Source organism: Nicotiana attenuata, chromosome 7 (assembly GCF_001879085.1).
Source record: "Nicotiana attenuata strain UT chromosome 7, NIATTr2, whole genome shotgun sequence".
NCBI classification, from domain to species: domain Eukaryota; kingdom Viridiplantae; phylum Streptophyta; class Magnoliopsida; order Solanales; family Solanaceae; genus Nicotiana; species Nicotiana attenuata.
In genome coordinates, this window is record NC_031995.1 from 35,438,813 (window position 1) to 35,451,628 (window position 12,816).

Genomic DNA, 12,816 nt, shown 5'->3' on the forward strand with positions numbered 1-12,816 from the left:
AGACTTATACTTTTGTTGTCACACATGTTGTACTTGTTAGATAATTCTTATACTTGGCTTTCCCTTATTTGTGCTGCATAATTTAGTTATTGTTGGTTTGGTGTACGAACTGTGTAGTGTGAGAATCCGTGTGGTTCCGTGGTGAGTTGTTAGTTGGGCTGCTTGTACTGGCTGAGATGAGGTTCTTAGACCTGAGATTTGTACTATGGTATTGGCGGTGAGGAGTGCTTGGATGTATGTGGTTATTTCTGCTAAGAGTTGGATAATGGCCCTTGGCGAGCGAGAGAGTTTCTTGACTTATTGACTTCATGAGCAACTATGAATATCCGCATGTTTCTTTATCATAGGCAGTGTTGTGGAGGTCTGGAACAAGGTTATATTCAATGTGAGGTGTATTGCCGGCATCCAAGATGTTATTTGAACAACTATGGTGGTCAGAGGTTATTGCTTCGGGCGTTTGAGTTGTGTGGAACAACATGTGATTGTATTCTGGATTGGAATTTTGGCTCGATTCAGCTTGTTCAGGTTCATGCAGTGTGATGATGTGGGATTCGGGTCCTATGATGAATTTCAGACGTTGAGGTTTGGGTTCTGCCCTAAGGTTATGGACTAAGGATGAGGTGAGACCATCAGTTAAGTTGCATTGTCAGTCCTACATAGGTTTGGGTGATGGGGAATCGCCCCGGGTGTATGTATGAGGAGCTTATGCAGTGGTGATGGCTTTGGAACGACTCTGGGCACATTCGAGGACGAACGTATGTTTAAGTGGAGGAGGATGTAACGACCTGAATGGTCGTTTTGAGCAATTTCGTCAGGTTCGGCAGTTTGAGGTCACGAGTAGCTTCATATTATGTGTATCGACTTGCGTGCGCAGTCCGGGCGTGGAACCGGAAAGCTTTTATGTGAAAATATGAAAAGTATAGTAATTTCTAGAGTTAAAATTTGGTTTTTAGTTGACTTTGGTCAACATTTTTGGTAAACGGACCCGATCTGTGTTCTGATGATCCGGGAGGTCCGCGGTAAAATATGGGACTTGGGCGTATGCCCGGAATTGAATTCCGAGGTCCCTAGCCTTAGAAAACAATTTTTGAAGAAAATTGTTGTGCTAGTTTTTAAAGGAAATAAATAAATGAATTAATGTTGAACTCGATGGTATCAGGCCCGTATTTTAGTTCCGGAGCTTGGTACAAGTTTGTTATGATATTTAAGTCCTATCTGTGAAATTTGGTGAGAATCGGAATTGATTTGACGTGATTAGGACGTCCGGTTGAAAAGTTAGAAAATCATGAGTTTTGAGGTTAAATTCATAGTTTTTGATGTTATTTGATGATTTGATCGCACGATCAAGTCCGTATGATATTTTTAGACTTGCGTGCATGTTTGGTTTGGAACCCCGAGGGCTTGGGTGAGTTTCAGATAGGTTTAGGCTATGTTGCGCTTGTTTTCGGATGCTTCATCGTCGTTTTTTCAAGAAAAAATAATACCACATTGACCAAATGAGATCCAAATTCAGTTTTTATTGAACCATTAGATCCGTATCAAAAAACGGAGCCCTAGGAAAAAGAATCATCGAATTTGGACATCGTATGAGGAAGTTATGCTCATCTTCGTGTCGGGAAAAATTGCTGGTTGCTGGTGTGGTCGCAAATGCGAACTTTTTCATCGCAATTGCGATGACCAGTTCGCAAATGCGAACTTTTTGTCGCAAATGCGACTTTTTCCAGCCCTGCCTTGTTTGCAAATTGCGAGGGTTCGCAACCCTGGGTAGCAAATGCGACATCTGAGACCTGTTAAGTGAGATTTTTGACGAGATTTTCACCCATTTTTCAATTTTCTCAAACCCTAAACCTCCATAGGTGATTTTCCAAAGACCCAAACTTCTCCAAATCATTGGGTAAGTGTCTCTAATCAATTTTCAACTATATTTTATGATTATATCTTAGATTTAACATTAAACTCATGAGAATCTAAAGGAAAATTTGGGGAAAATTGTGAAATCTTTCAAAAATATAAAATGATGATTTGAATGACCAAATGGTATCGGAATTAGATAATTTTTGTACAGGTGAACTCGTAGCAGAATGGGTGTTCGATTTTTGTAAATTTTGTCGGGTTCCGAGGTGCGGGCCCGGGGAGTTGACTTTTGTTGACTTTTTGCAAATTGTATAAGAATCATAGTTTTGTCAATTGAAATTATTTTCTCTTGCATTGTTTGATGTATTCAAGTTGTTTTTGGCTAGATTGAGTCAAGCGTTGATGAATCGGTAAAGGAAAAGCTAAATCGAGTATTGAATTGGCCGAATTGAGGTAAGTATCTTGCCTAACCTTGTGTGGGGGACTTCCCCTTAGGGTTTGAGTCTTCTATGCGAATTGTAGTCCGTGCACGCGAGGTGACGAGTGTGTGCTCGGACTTATTTATGGGAATTTGCCTCTAGAGTTCTTAGGTCCTTATGTTCATTATGTGCAAAGTATTCCGTCATGCTTGAGTTTTCTAATTGCTTAAATTACCTCTATATGCTCCATATGATGTTGCTAGCTTTCCTCTAATTCTTACGTGTTACTTGACCCCTAATTGCCTTAATTGAAGCGATTGCCTTCCTTATTGTTTTGATACTTCTTGATTGTGAGTTCCTCTATGACTTCATTCAAATATGTTACATGTCCATTTGTTGTGGTTACCGGTGTAATTATCACGTGCTTATTATGTCTTGTTGCTTTGTTAAGGTTAGTGTGCTTCTTGGTTTTTTTCGTGATCCTTATTATGTACTATTCATGCTTGACTTGATGAGTATTCATGTTGGACCAGGCTTATGGTAATTCCTTGGTATTTGACTGTTGTTGAGTATTGACTCAAGTTGGGATTTATTTTGTGAAGATAATTGTTGGAACGATATTGGTTATTGTTGATTCCCTTGCCGGGATGTATTGTTTCTATCGCTGATTCCCTTGCCAGGATGTATTTGTTTCTATTATTGATTCCCTTGCCAGGATTTATTTGTTTCTATTGTTGATTCCCTTGCCGGGATGTTGTTGATTCTACTGTTTGGGTGAGGAAAGAGTGGTAAAGCACGAAGGGTGATGCCGTGCACATTTATACTATTCATATGGTGAGGAAGAGAGATAAAGCACGAAGGGTGATGCCGTGCACATTTACATTTATATGGATGCATATGGCGAGGAAGAGAGATAAAGCACGAAGGATGATGCCGTGCACATTTATACTATTCATATGGTGAGGAAGAGAGATAAAGCACGAAGGGTGATGCCGTGCACATTTATACTATTCATATGGTGAGGAAGAGTGTTAAAGCACGAAGGGTGATACCGTGCACATTTACATTTATATTGATGCATATGGTGAGGAAGAGAGATAAAGCACGAAGGGTGATGCCATGCACATTTATATGACTCATATGGTGAGGAAGAGTGATAAAGCACGAATGGTGATGCCGTGCACATTTCTATTATTGATTGCATGGTGAGGATTGATAGTTAAAGCACGAATGGTGATGCCGTGCACTTTCAGTTTGTTGTGTTTATTTGTTGTTATCAATTCAAGTATTTTAATTGTTTAGATTCCTTTACTGCTGTGATCCTTTGTGTTGGAATCCATAGTGTTTTCAATACCACGCCGTATTTATATATACATATTTCAATACTTCAAATTTCAAATTGTCACATTTTAATTCAATTAGTTACTTAATTAAATTCTCTTAAACCGTCTGAAGTTGTAATTTACTTAAAAAAGGAATTTCTACTAAGTTAATTTATTAAATCCCATGTTTAAGGTAATAATACATTCGATGTTATATTTTAAATTGAAAATGATACTTTCTTTATTCAAATGATTTCTAAAAATAATTTCATCTTTTCTTGATGAGTTCCTAATTGGTTTAGAAGCTGTACTCTACTTTATGTTATGTAAATAAGACTCCTGGAATATCCTAATTGCATTAGTTATGGGTCCTATGTACTGAGTAACATGAGAACGTTGTTGTACAAAGTGAGACAAAATATGTGGGCACAAGGTGCCGGGTGTGCTAAAGGTTTGGAAGTTGAGGTTATGATATGAGACATCGAGTTCTGAGATGGCTGGGGTTGTGCACCAGAAACGATATGATTGATTGAGTTGACACTGTCTTCCTTACTTGAGTTCATTCTACTTCTCTGTGTTCCAGCTATGTTTGTGTTGATTTATTTGGTTATTTCTCGTTTCCATCCGAGTTTCCTTTTATTATTTCAACTGTTTATAGATTTATTTATCCCTGCTGTTGATATTATTTCGTTACCTTTATCTTGATATTTTTTATCATATCCTGTTAAATCTGTCTGACCAGTAGGTATCTTGACTGTTCCTCGTCACTACCCCGCCGAGGTTAGTCTTGATACTTATTGAGCACCGCCGTGGTGTGCTCATACTACACTTCTGTACATTTTTGTGTACAGATCCAGGAATTGATTGATAGTAGCTGTGCATATCGTCGTGGTGGAGACTCAAGGTAACCTGCTGTTGCGTTTGCAGGCCTCGGAGTCACCTTCGTTAGTATTTACGTTCCATTGATTCCTTCCCTTTTGGGACAGTGTTGTATTTATTTTGTATAATTACTCTTAGAAAGGCTTATGACTTGTACCACCGGTTTTGGAAATTGTAATTTGTTCCGAGTAATTTAATTTAAAGTTAGTAAATATCCATGTTATTACATAAAAGGTTAGGCTTACCTAGTTTAAAGACTAGGTACCATCACGACTCCTTTGAAGGGATTTTGGGTCGTGACAGTACCGCGGAACCAAATGAAACTCACAAAATCCAACAACTCATTCAATTACGAGTCCAACCATACTTGTTTCGCTGAAATCCGACTCCTAATGGATGATCAAAACTCAAAAATTCACATTATGAAACTTTAGGCAAAACCCTCAAACTTCTCTCTTGAAACCCTCGATCAAATGCCAAAACGAAGATAGATTCATGATATAAAATCAAAAACGAGTGTAGAACACTTATCCCAATTCACGTGACGAAAATTGCTTCAAAAATCGTCTCGTTCCGAGCTACAAAGCTCCGAATATGAAAAAATGGTTGAAACCCCCGAAATAGAGTACATTATATTCACTGGATAGAAATACTCTATGCAATCGCGGGGCATCCTTCGCTATCGAACAAACTTAGTAGCCTCTTAAAATACACTACGCGATCGCGAGATAGCTCACGCGAACGCGAACAACACTGCCTCATACCTTCGCGAACACGTCCCATATTACGCGAACGCGTTGAAGAATTTTCTCTAGTCCCAGCCAGCGCGAACGCGATGCTCAATCTGCCACAACCTATGCGAACGCGGACAATCACTCGTGAACGCGTAGAAGAAGAATTACTCTGCTCCAATTTTTCCCTTACGCGATCGCCCTCTAAGTCCGCGATCGCGATGAAGAACTGTGACACCAGAAATCAGCATAACACAGTAGTGCCAAAATGATCTGAAACCCATCCGAAATTCACCCAAGCCCCTCGGGACCCGTACGAACATACCAACAAGTCCTGAAACACAATACGGACCTACTCGAGGCCTCAAATCATACATAACAACATCGAAACGACAAATCGCACCTCAAATCGAACTTAATGAACTTTGAACTTTTCAACTTCCAAAACTCGTGCCGAAACATATCAAATCAACCCGGAACGGACTCAAATTTTGCACACAAGTCCTAACGGACATAACGAAGCTGTTCTAATTCCCAGAACCATAATCCAAATCCGATATCTCCAAAGTCAATTCTCGGTCATACTTATGAACTTTCCAAACCTTCAAATTCCAATTTTCGCCAAATTGTGCCGAAACATTTTAGAAATATCCAAATGCAAATCCGGGCATATGCCTAAGTCCAAAATCACCATCTGGACCTAACGGAACAATCGAAACTCCAATCTGAGGTCAAATACTTAAAAAAAAAATCAAACTTGGTCAACTCTTCCAACTTAAAGCTTAAATCATGAAATTCATTCTTCCAAATCGGTTCCGAATAACTTGAAAACCAAAACCGAACGATTCACATAAGTCATAATACATCATATGGAGCTACTCATGCCCTCAAACTACCGAGCGAAGTGTAAATGCTCAAAACGACCTGTCGGGTCGTTACAAAGAGTAAAGTGAGTATAAGGAAAATATTTTCCAAAATACTTTGGCCAACCAAACATGAGAAAATTTGAAATTCTTTCATTTACCAAATTAAACACATCAAAGATCTTTTTCTTATCATAGTAACATATCCCAACATATCCTTATTCTTAGTTTACCTACCATGTTCTATTGTTCATGCTTCATATATTAACAGCTAGTGTGCATGGTGCACATTAATTGGCCGAATGAGTTATTATCTCATTGTATATTTTGGACAGTTTCGCCTCATGAATTAGATTTTGAGGTCGAGTTAGTTCTAAATTCTCTTTGAATTCAGCTGTTCAATTTTTTTTCCAACACCTTCTCCTGGCACTCGAACCCTTTTTAGTATAATGTTTTGTCTTTCCAGGTGCTATTTTGATGTCAGTGTCAAGCTACGAATAAGTACCCATCGTTTTTCCTTTCATTAATAAACTTCAAATTGAAATAAAGAATTTGAAGAAATAATAAGCAATCTTTTTCATTATTCAAAACATGATTACAAATTACAAGAGGAAAGAAGAGGGGTAGATTCCTCGTAAATGATTGGAAGAAGCTAGAGCTGTTGTATTTATATATACATTTATAAGCTCAATACAAATATGTCGTCAAGTGATGTAAACTATATACCAAACCAATAATTTCTAAATAATTGATCCAACCAATCAAAAAAATAAAAATAATACTAATGAAAGAGTCAAAATACACAAAACTTCTCCAAAATTTTCTGGAGTTTAATTCTCTCTTTTAGTTCAAAGTTAACTTCCTGGTCTCAAGGAAACTTTTGTTGGTGGAATCACAAGATTTTATGTATTCGAGAAATGCAGCGAAATTGGTATCTTTGTAATTTCTTGGATTTGTTTCACTAATTAGTTTAGGCCATGGCTTTACTACACTATTAAATGGAAGACTATGTAAAGAAGCCACTGAAATTCTTGACTTCAAGGAGTTCACAAGAACTCTATGTAGCACACTCTTGTACTTCCCATTGCTAAATATCTGTCACAAAACACACAAAAAAAGCATGTCAAATTATGAACTTTGAACTTTAGTGTTTGCGATAGAATAAAATATTTAAATTTAACACATAGACACTAAGTAGGCGTTTGGATATAAAAATTATAATTTTTGAAAAAAGTAATATTTGGAGTTAAGTTGAAAAAATGGTATTGGAATTTGAAATTATGTTTGAACATGCATTCACTTGAAAAGATATTGTAGTTTTGCAAGTGGGGAAACCGTTTTTACGTAAAATTTGCAAAAATTGTCAAAATTACTTTTTGGTTTTTGAAAAACTCGATTTCGAAAAATCTCCAAAACTTATAAAATTCCATGCACAAACATGTTCTTGAAAAAAATTCCGAAAAAAGGAAAAAAAAATCTATGGACAACCGAGCCCTAACAAGTTTAAAGAATTCTTATATTATTAGTGTATCTTAACTTAGTTTAACAATTAACCCGCCTTATTTCCGATGTTACTAATCTTAATTACTTTTTATGGACTGTTACATATTTAGTGGTGAATAGAGTATATATAAATAGCTGGTTAGACTGAACCCAATATTTTTTAAATGGACCATAAACATGCATATTTAAAAATCATATAAAATTTCAAAAGGTATTAAATTTCGAATCCATAGTTTCAAACATCTGATTGGTTCAATGGTTCGAACCTAAAAGCTGAACCTGAATTTAAGTCATGAATCTACCTATATGCATATAATTATTAAGTAATTGTTTAAATATTCTTTTATAACGTCAATATATAGAAGTTAAACTCATTTCGTACCTCGAGGTGGTCGCCAACATTGACCACAAAAGCTCCAGGGATAGGTTGAACAGTGACCCATTTTCCATGGCATTGAACTTGCAAACCTTCAACTTCATCTTGAAGAAGAAGAGTAAGGAATCCATAATCAGAATGGGGTGGCATTCCTAATGTCAAATCAGGATTAGGACAAGGAGGATAGAAATTGACTGCCATTAGCTGGCTTCCATCTTCAAATTCTTTTAACATTTCTTCAACATCATCATCTTGTGTCTTGTCTTTTGTTGTTATGCCAAGGCTTTCTAGCATGGCTTCCACTAACTTTAAAAACAAGAATTTGGTCTCTTTCGCATATCCAACTGCTTGTTCCCTGTTTAAATACAAAATTGAATGAATTTATAAAATTGTTTAATATAAAGATGATTATGACCCTTACTATTCAAATTAATAATATAATAGTATACTACAACAAATTATCTCGTACATGTTTTGTTGTTAGGGTTAGGGCTTGTAGCCCTTTTGCTTATAACCATGCATGAAGAAACTAACTATAATGGAAAAGAGTTCAAGTTATATTCAGCATAAATTTGCCGGTTAGCCACAGTAGCGAAGCTAGGAATTTTTCTAAGGGTATTCAAATTTGAAAGAAGTAAAAAAAATTCCCGACAAAAGAGTGTTCAATATATGTTATATACCTCTAAAATATAATATTTTACCTATATATACAGTACAATTTTTCGACGAAGGGTGGTCAAATGACCACCCATGTGACCACGTGGTTTCGCCACTGGGTTATCCTATCAGATCATCCAACGAATATTTGTAGGTACGCTTTCTTAAAATGTGAAATTTATAATCTAATTAAAAATAAGAGGATTTACCAGGTACTATAGGTAAAGATGACCTGATATTATGAAAATTTCTTGCACCGATATATATAATTTGAACTCAATTGAAAAATGAATGAGAAAGTTGAAGTATCATCAAAAAGAGAAGGTTAGTTATATATACTAGGACAGACAGGTGTACGAAGCATCCCACTTTCACGTAAGGTCTGGAGAAGGGACACATCACAAGGGGTGTGATGTAGGCAGCCTACGCTAATACAAGTATTGTGGCTGATTCCACGGCTCAAACATGTGACCTATAGGTCACACAGAGATAACTTTACCGTTGTTCCAAGGCTCCACTTCGTAAGTTATATTATGATGTAAAAAAACTTTTTATACTATCAATATATTTTAATGTGAAATGTAGCTTCTTACCTAAATTCGGAGGGAGAAGAAGGCCAATGAGGAAGAACATCAGGAAGAGGATCACAAACCAACTTAAGAAAGTCTCTCCAACAAAAGACACCATCTTTTGTTTGATTAAAACTTGTTCCATATCTAACTGGTGTAGTCATGTCTGTTGTCATGTACTTCTCTCTTTCTGTTAATGGCAGATTAAAAAAACTTCCCCCAACATCAACCATGCTTCTTATTACCTCATCTGGAATTCCATGGTTTACCAACTGCATGAAACCATAAAAATAGCAACTTCAAAATGCTATATTTTAATAATCTAACTATTAACTATCATCAATTCAAGAATTGTGTTATCCTCCCCACAACTTCAGAGGCGAAGCCAGGATATAAAGTTTATGAGTTCAGAATTGTGGTCTGTTTAAGTTTATGGTTCTAATTTCATAATATGTACATATTTTTTAGATTTCTTAAGACAATACAGGATTTGGACGAAAGCTAGTGGGCTCGGCCGACCCCGTATTCTACATGCTATAGCTCCAACCCCCCCCCCCCCCCTCCCCCTCCCTACCCCCCCAAAAAAAATAACAAAAAAGAAAGAAAAAGACGTCATGTACAACTAAGGTAGGAATAGCCAACTATTGTACTGTAAAAATTATATATGTTCGACGCATCATAAAATGATATACTCCCTCCTTCTCAATTTATGTGATGCTATTAAACGAACATTGAGTATAGAAAATAATTCTCTCTTTTTTTTTTTTTCTTGTGAAAATTTTATTGTCTAAGACATGACAGAGACATTTCTCTGACTATAATATCATGTCATTGAAGGTAAAATAAAATAGTTAAAGTTAAATATTTCTAAATATAGAAAAATGTTACTCCTTTTGTGACAAATAAAAGAGGNGTCATTAGAAAGGTAAAAATAAAATAAGTTAAAGTAAATATTTCTAAATATAGAAAAATGTTACTCCTTTTGTGACAAATAAAAGAGGAAAGTGTGTCACAGGGAGCACAAAATTCCTTTCACAAGAATCTTAGTTTACCTGGAAAAATCCATAGTTTTCACAAGCATTGGATAGTGAATTAAGAACTTGAGCTCGATTAGGGCCATGGAGTTGAGCAAAATCTATAATAGGCAGCTTAAGATTGAGTTCTTTGCTAGCTAATTGTGGCTTTCCATTTATAGCATCATAATTTGGACGTTCTGAAATAGGGAGGATGTATTTTTTTGGAACTCTTTTAATGCCATTTTCATGCAAATACTTCACTCCTTTATTGCAATCTTCAGCTTCATTCTTCAATCTTTCAGTAGATTTTGCCAATGCAGGAGACATTATATTTATTTTACTCAAAAGTTGAAAAGAGAAATCTATATATATGTTATGAACTTGAAAAGAAAGTGAGGGGGAAATATAAAGGAGATGGTGTGAATTAAGAAAAGTGAAAGCTCTACTTATATAGAGAGGAGTGCAAACAAATCAAGAAAAGAAACAGTAACTAGTTTCCAAAACCAGCTCTTTAATTCCACGTGCTGGTTTTTGATTTGATAAAATAAAACCGTTGACAATGTAGAACTGTTGACCCCATTGGTGATAGGTTCATGGCATGGACGCCCTCCACAAAATTGCTGCCATTGCTAAATTCAAGTCTATAAAATCTTATAAAAATATTATGATCGGATAGATAGATTTCTTCACTTTTAATTGGACGGTTCGGGATTGATCCTAGCATAGATGAATTCAGGATTTAAACCCTATGAGTTTAACTTTTAAAGTTTTTTTAGTATTGAACTCATTATATTTTAAAGTTATGGGTTCATATCTACTATTTTACAATTTAATGAATTTTTTCTCCGCATCAAAATTTATTGGTTTAATTGAACCCATCGGTAATACACTACATCCGCTCCTGATCCCTAGAATGGAAAAAATACTATTCTTTTCGTCCCAAATTATGTGATGTATTTTGATTTTAAGAGTCAAATGAGTTTTTCTTTAACCACGATTTTTTCATATGCATTTTAAATATCTTAAACTATTAATTACTGTAACTTATAATACTTTTTATGTAATTTCTAAATATGTAAATTTTAATTTTAAAACTTTAAAAATTCAATGACTAAATTCACGGTTAAAATTAGTTACTAATATGACTCTAGAAACTTGAACTACGTCAGATAAATTGACACGGAAGGAGTAATTACTAATGGACCTGCTGCACCAATCTGAATGAGTCGTGCGGGGGTGGGGGGGGGAGGGGAACGGATATTGGTTAAACCAAAATCAAGAACAACAACAACAACAACAACATTTTCAGTATAATTTTTGTTGGGTTTTGGATGTATTTAATTAATATATATTAAATACTTAAAAGATGGTGAATGGGAAATGGAGGAAAATGAAGTTTTGAGTGAAATTTTAAGTTCCCCCCCCCCCCTCCCCCCTTGGCAAATGGGCATTGTTCCATATTGGAAGAGGAAGAGGCTTTTTATGGGTATATAAGCAATTGCTCTTCTTCTAGCTCTTAAAGAGTTGAGAAGAAGGCAAGCCTCGCGTCGTCGTCGTCGTCGCTCGCTCGGCTCGGCTTCGGCTTCGGCTTCAGATTCGGATTTGGTCAAATGATCGATTGATTGATTAACTTTTTGGACCAAATTTATTTGTTAATAGTAAAATATTAACAGAAATGTTATTAAATATTTGTTTTAATAACAGAATATTAATATTAAATATTAAATCCAATCCGTTTTTTGTTTTGGTAACAGAAAAGTAACTACCCTCTTCAATTTTTCCTCTTTGTTTTCCCTCTTTATTATTGAGTAAATGGCCATTATGTTGTGGGCGTTTTGTATAAACAATCATTCTGAAGAGTTGCACCTCTTCAGATTTCAGCCCAACTTTGGCTATAAATACAACACTATTCTGCTCAGAATTTCACTATGATTTTTTGAGTTTTCTCTCCTTCTTCTGCATACTTTTAGCATCAAACAAAGTAAAAAGTAAGTGTGATTTGCTACCGAACTTTGTGTTCGCTGAAACACTGGGGTTTGAAGTACCACTACACCAGTGTGTAATTTGTTCTATCCTGGGAGGAAATAATCCATAACCTTGGGTACTAGGAGGGGATTAAATTCCTTAAGGAAACACTGTGAATCAGTGGGCTCGAATTGGTTTTATGTCATTTCTGTTTATGTTCATTTCTGTTTATATTCATTTATATTTCCAGAATTATTTACAAATACAGTCTACTAACAAGCTTAAGGAATTTAATATATTTTCTGTATTTGTAAATAATTCTGTTTCTGGAAGAGTAAAACCTTTGTGGTTTTGTACTCTATTAAAATCTACGTGATTTTAACGTTTGTGTCATTCTTTTACAGAAATGACTAATGAGAATGAGAACCAAGTTGTTCCAATGGTGACTGCCAATGCCTCAACAAGCCGAACGACACCGGCAGCATTGGCACCGGCGGAGAAACCCGAAAAATTTTCCGGGATTGATTTCAAGCGCTGGCAGCAAAAGATGTTCTTCTATTTGACTACTCTAAGTCTCCAGAAGTTCATCAAGGAAGATGTTCCTGTGCTGTCCGACGAAACTCCAGAAACTGAACGCTTTCTCGTGATTGAGGCGTGGAAGC

General features: G+C 35.9%; 1 protein-coding gene across 1 annotated transcript; it reads right to left on the reverse strand.

The window, feature by feature from the left end:
• On the reverse strand, positions 6,620-10,605 carry LOC109228927 (protein DMR6-LIKE OXYGENASE 1-like). The gene is made up of 4 exons (XM_019394190.1): positions 10,226-10,605; positions 9,198-9,445; positions 7,954-8,302; positions 6,620-7,163 (listed from the first exon to the last, which is right to left on the reverse strand). The coding sequence occupies exons 1-4, from the start codon at positions 10,514-10,516 to the stop codon at positions 6,912-6,914; spliced, it is 1,140 nt and encodes a 379-aa protein (XP_019249735.1). The 5' UTR covers positions 10,517-10,605; the 3' UTR covers positions 6,620-6,911.

Coding starts and splice junctions, on each gene's coding strand:
- LOC109228927 (XM_019394190.1), bottom strand. CDS start 10,516: ATGTCTCCTGCATTGGCAAAATCTACTGAAAGATTGAAGAATGAAGCT. Junction 8,303..9,197: donor TCTTCTCCCTCCGAATTTAG/GTAAGAAGCTAC, acceptor GTATTTAAACAG/GGAACAAGCAGTTGGATATG. Junction 7,164..7,953: donor ATGTTGGCGACCACCTCGAG/GTACGAAATGAG, acceptor GTTTTGTGACAG/ATATTTAGCAATGGGAAGTA.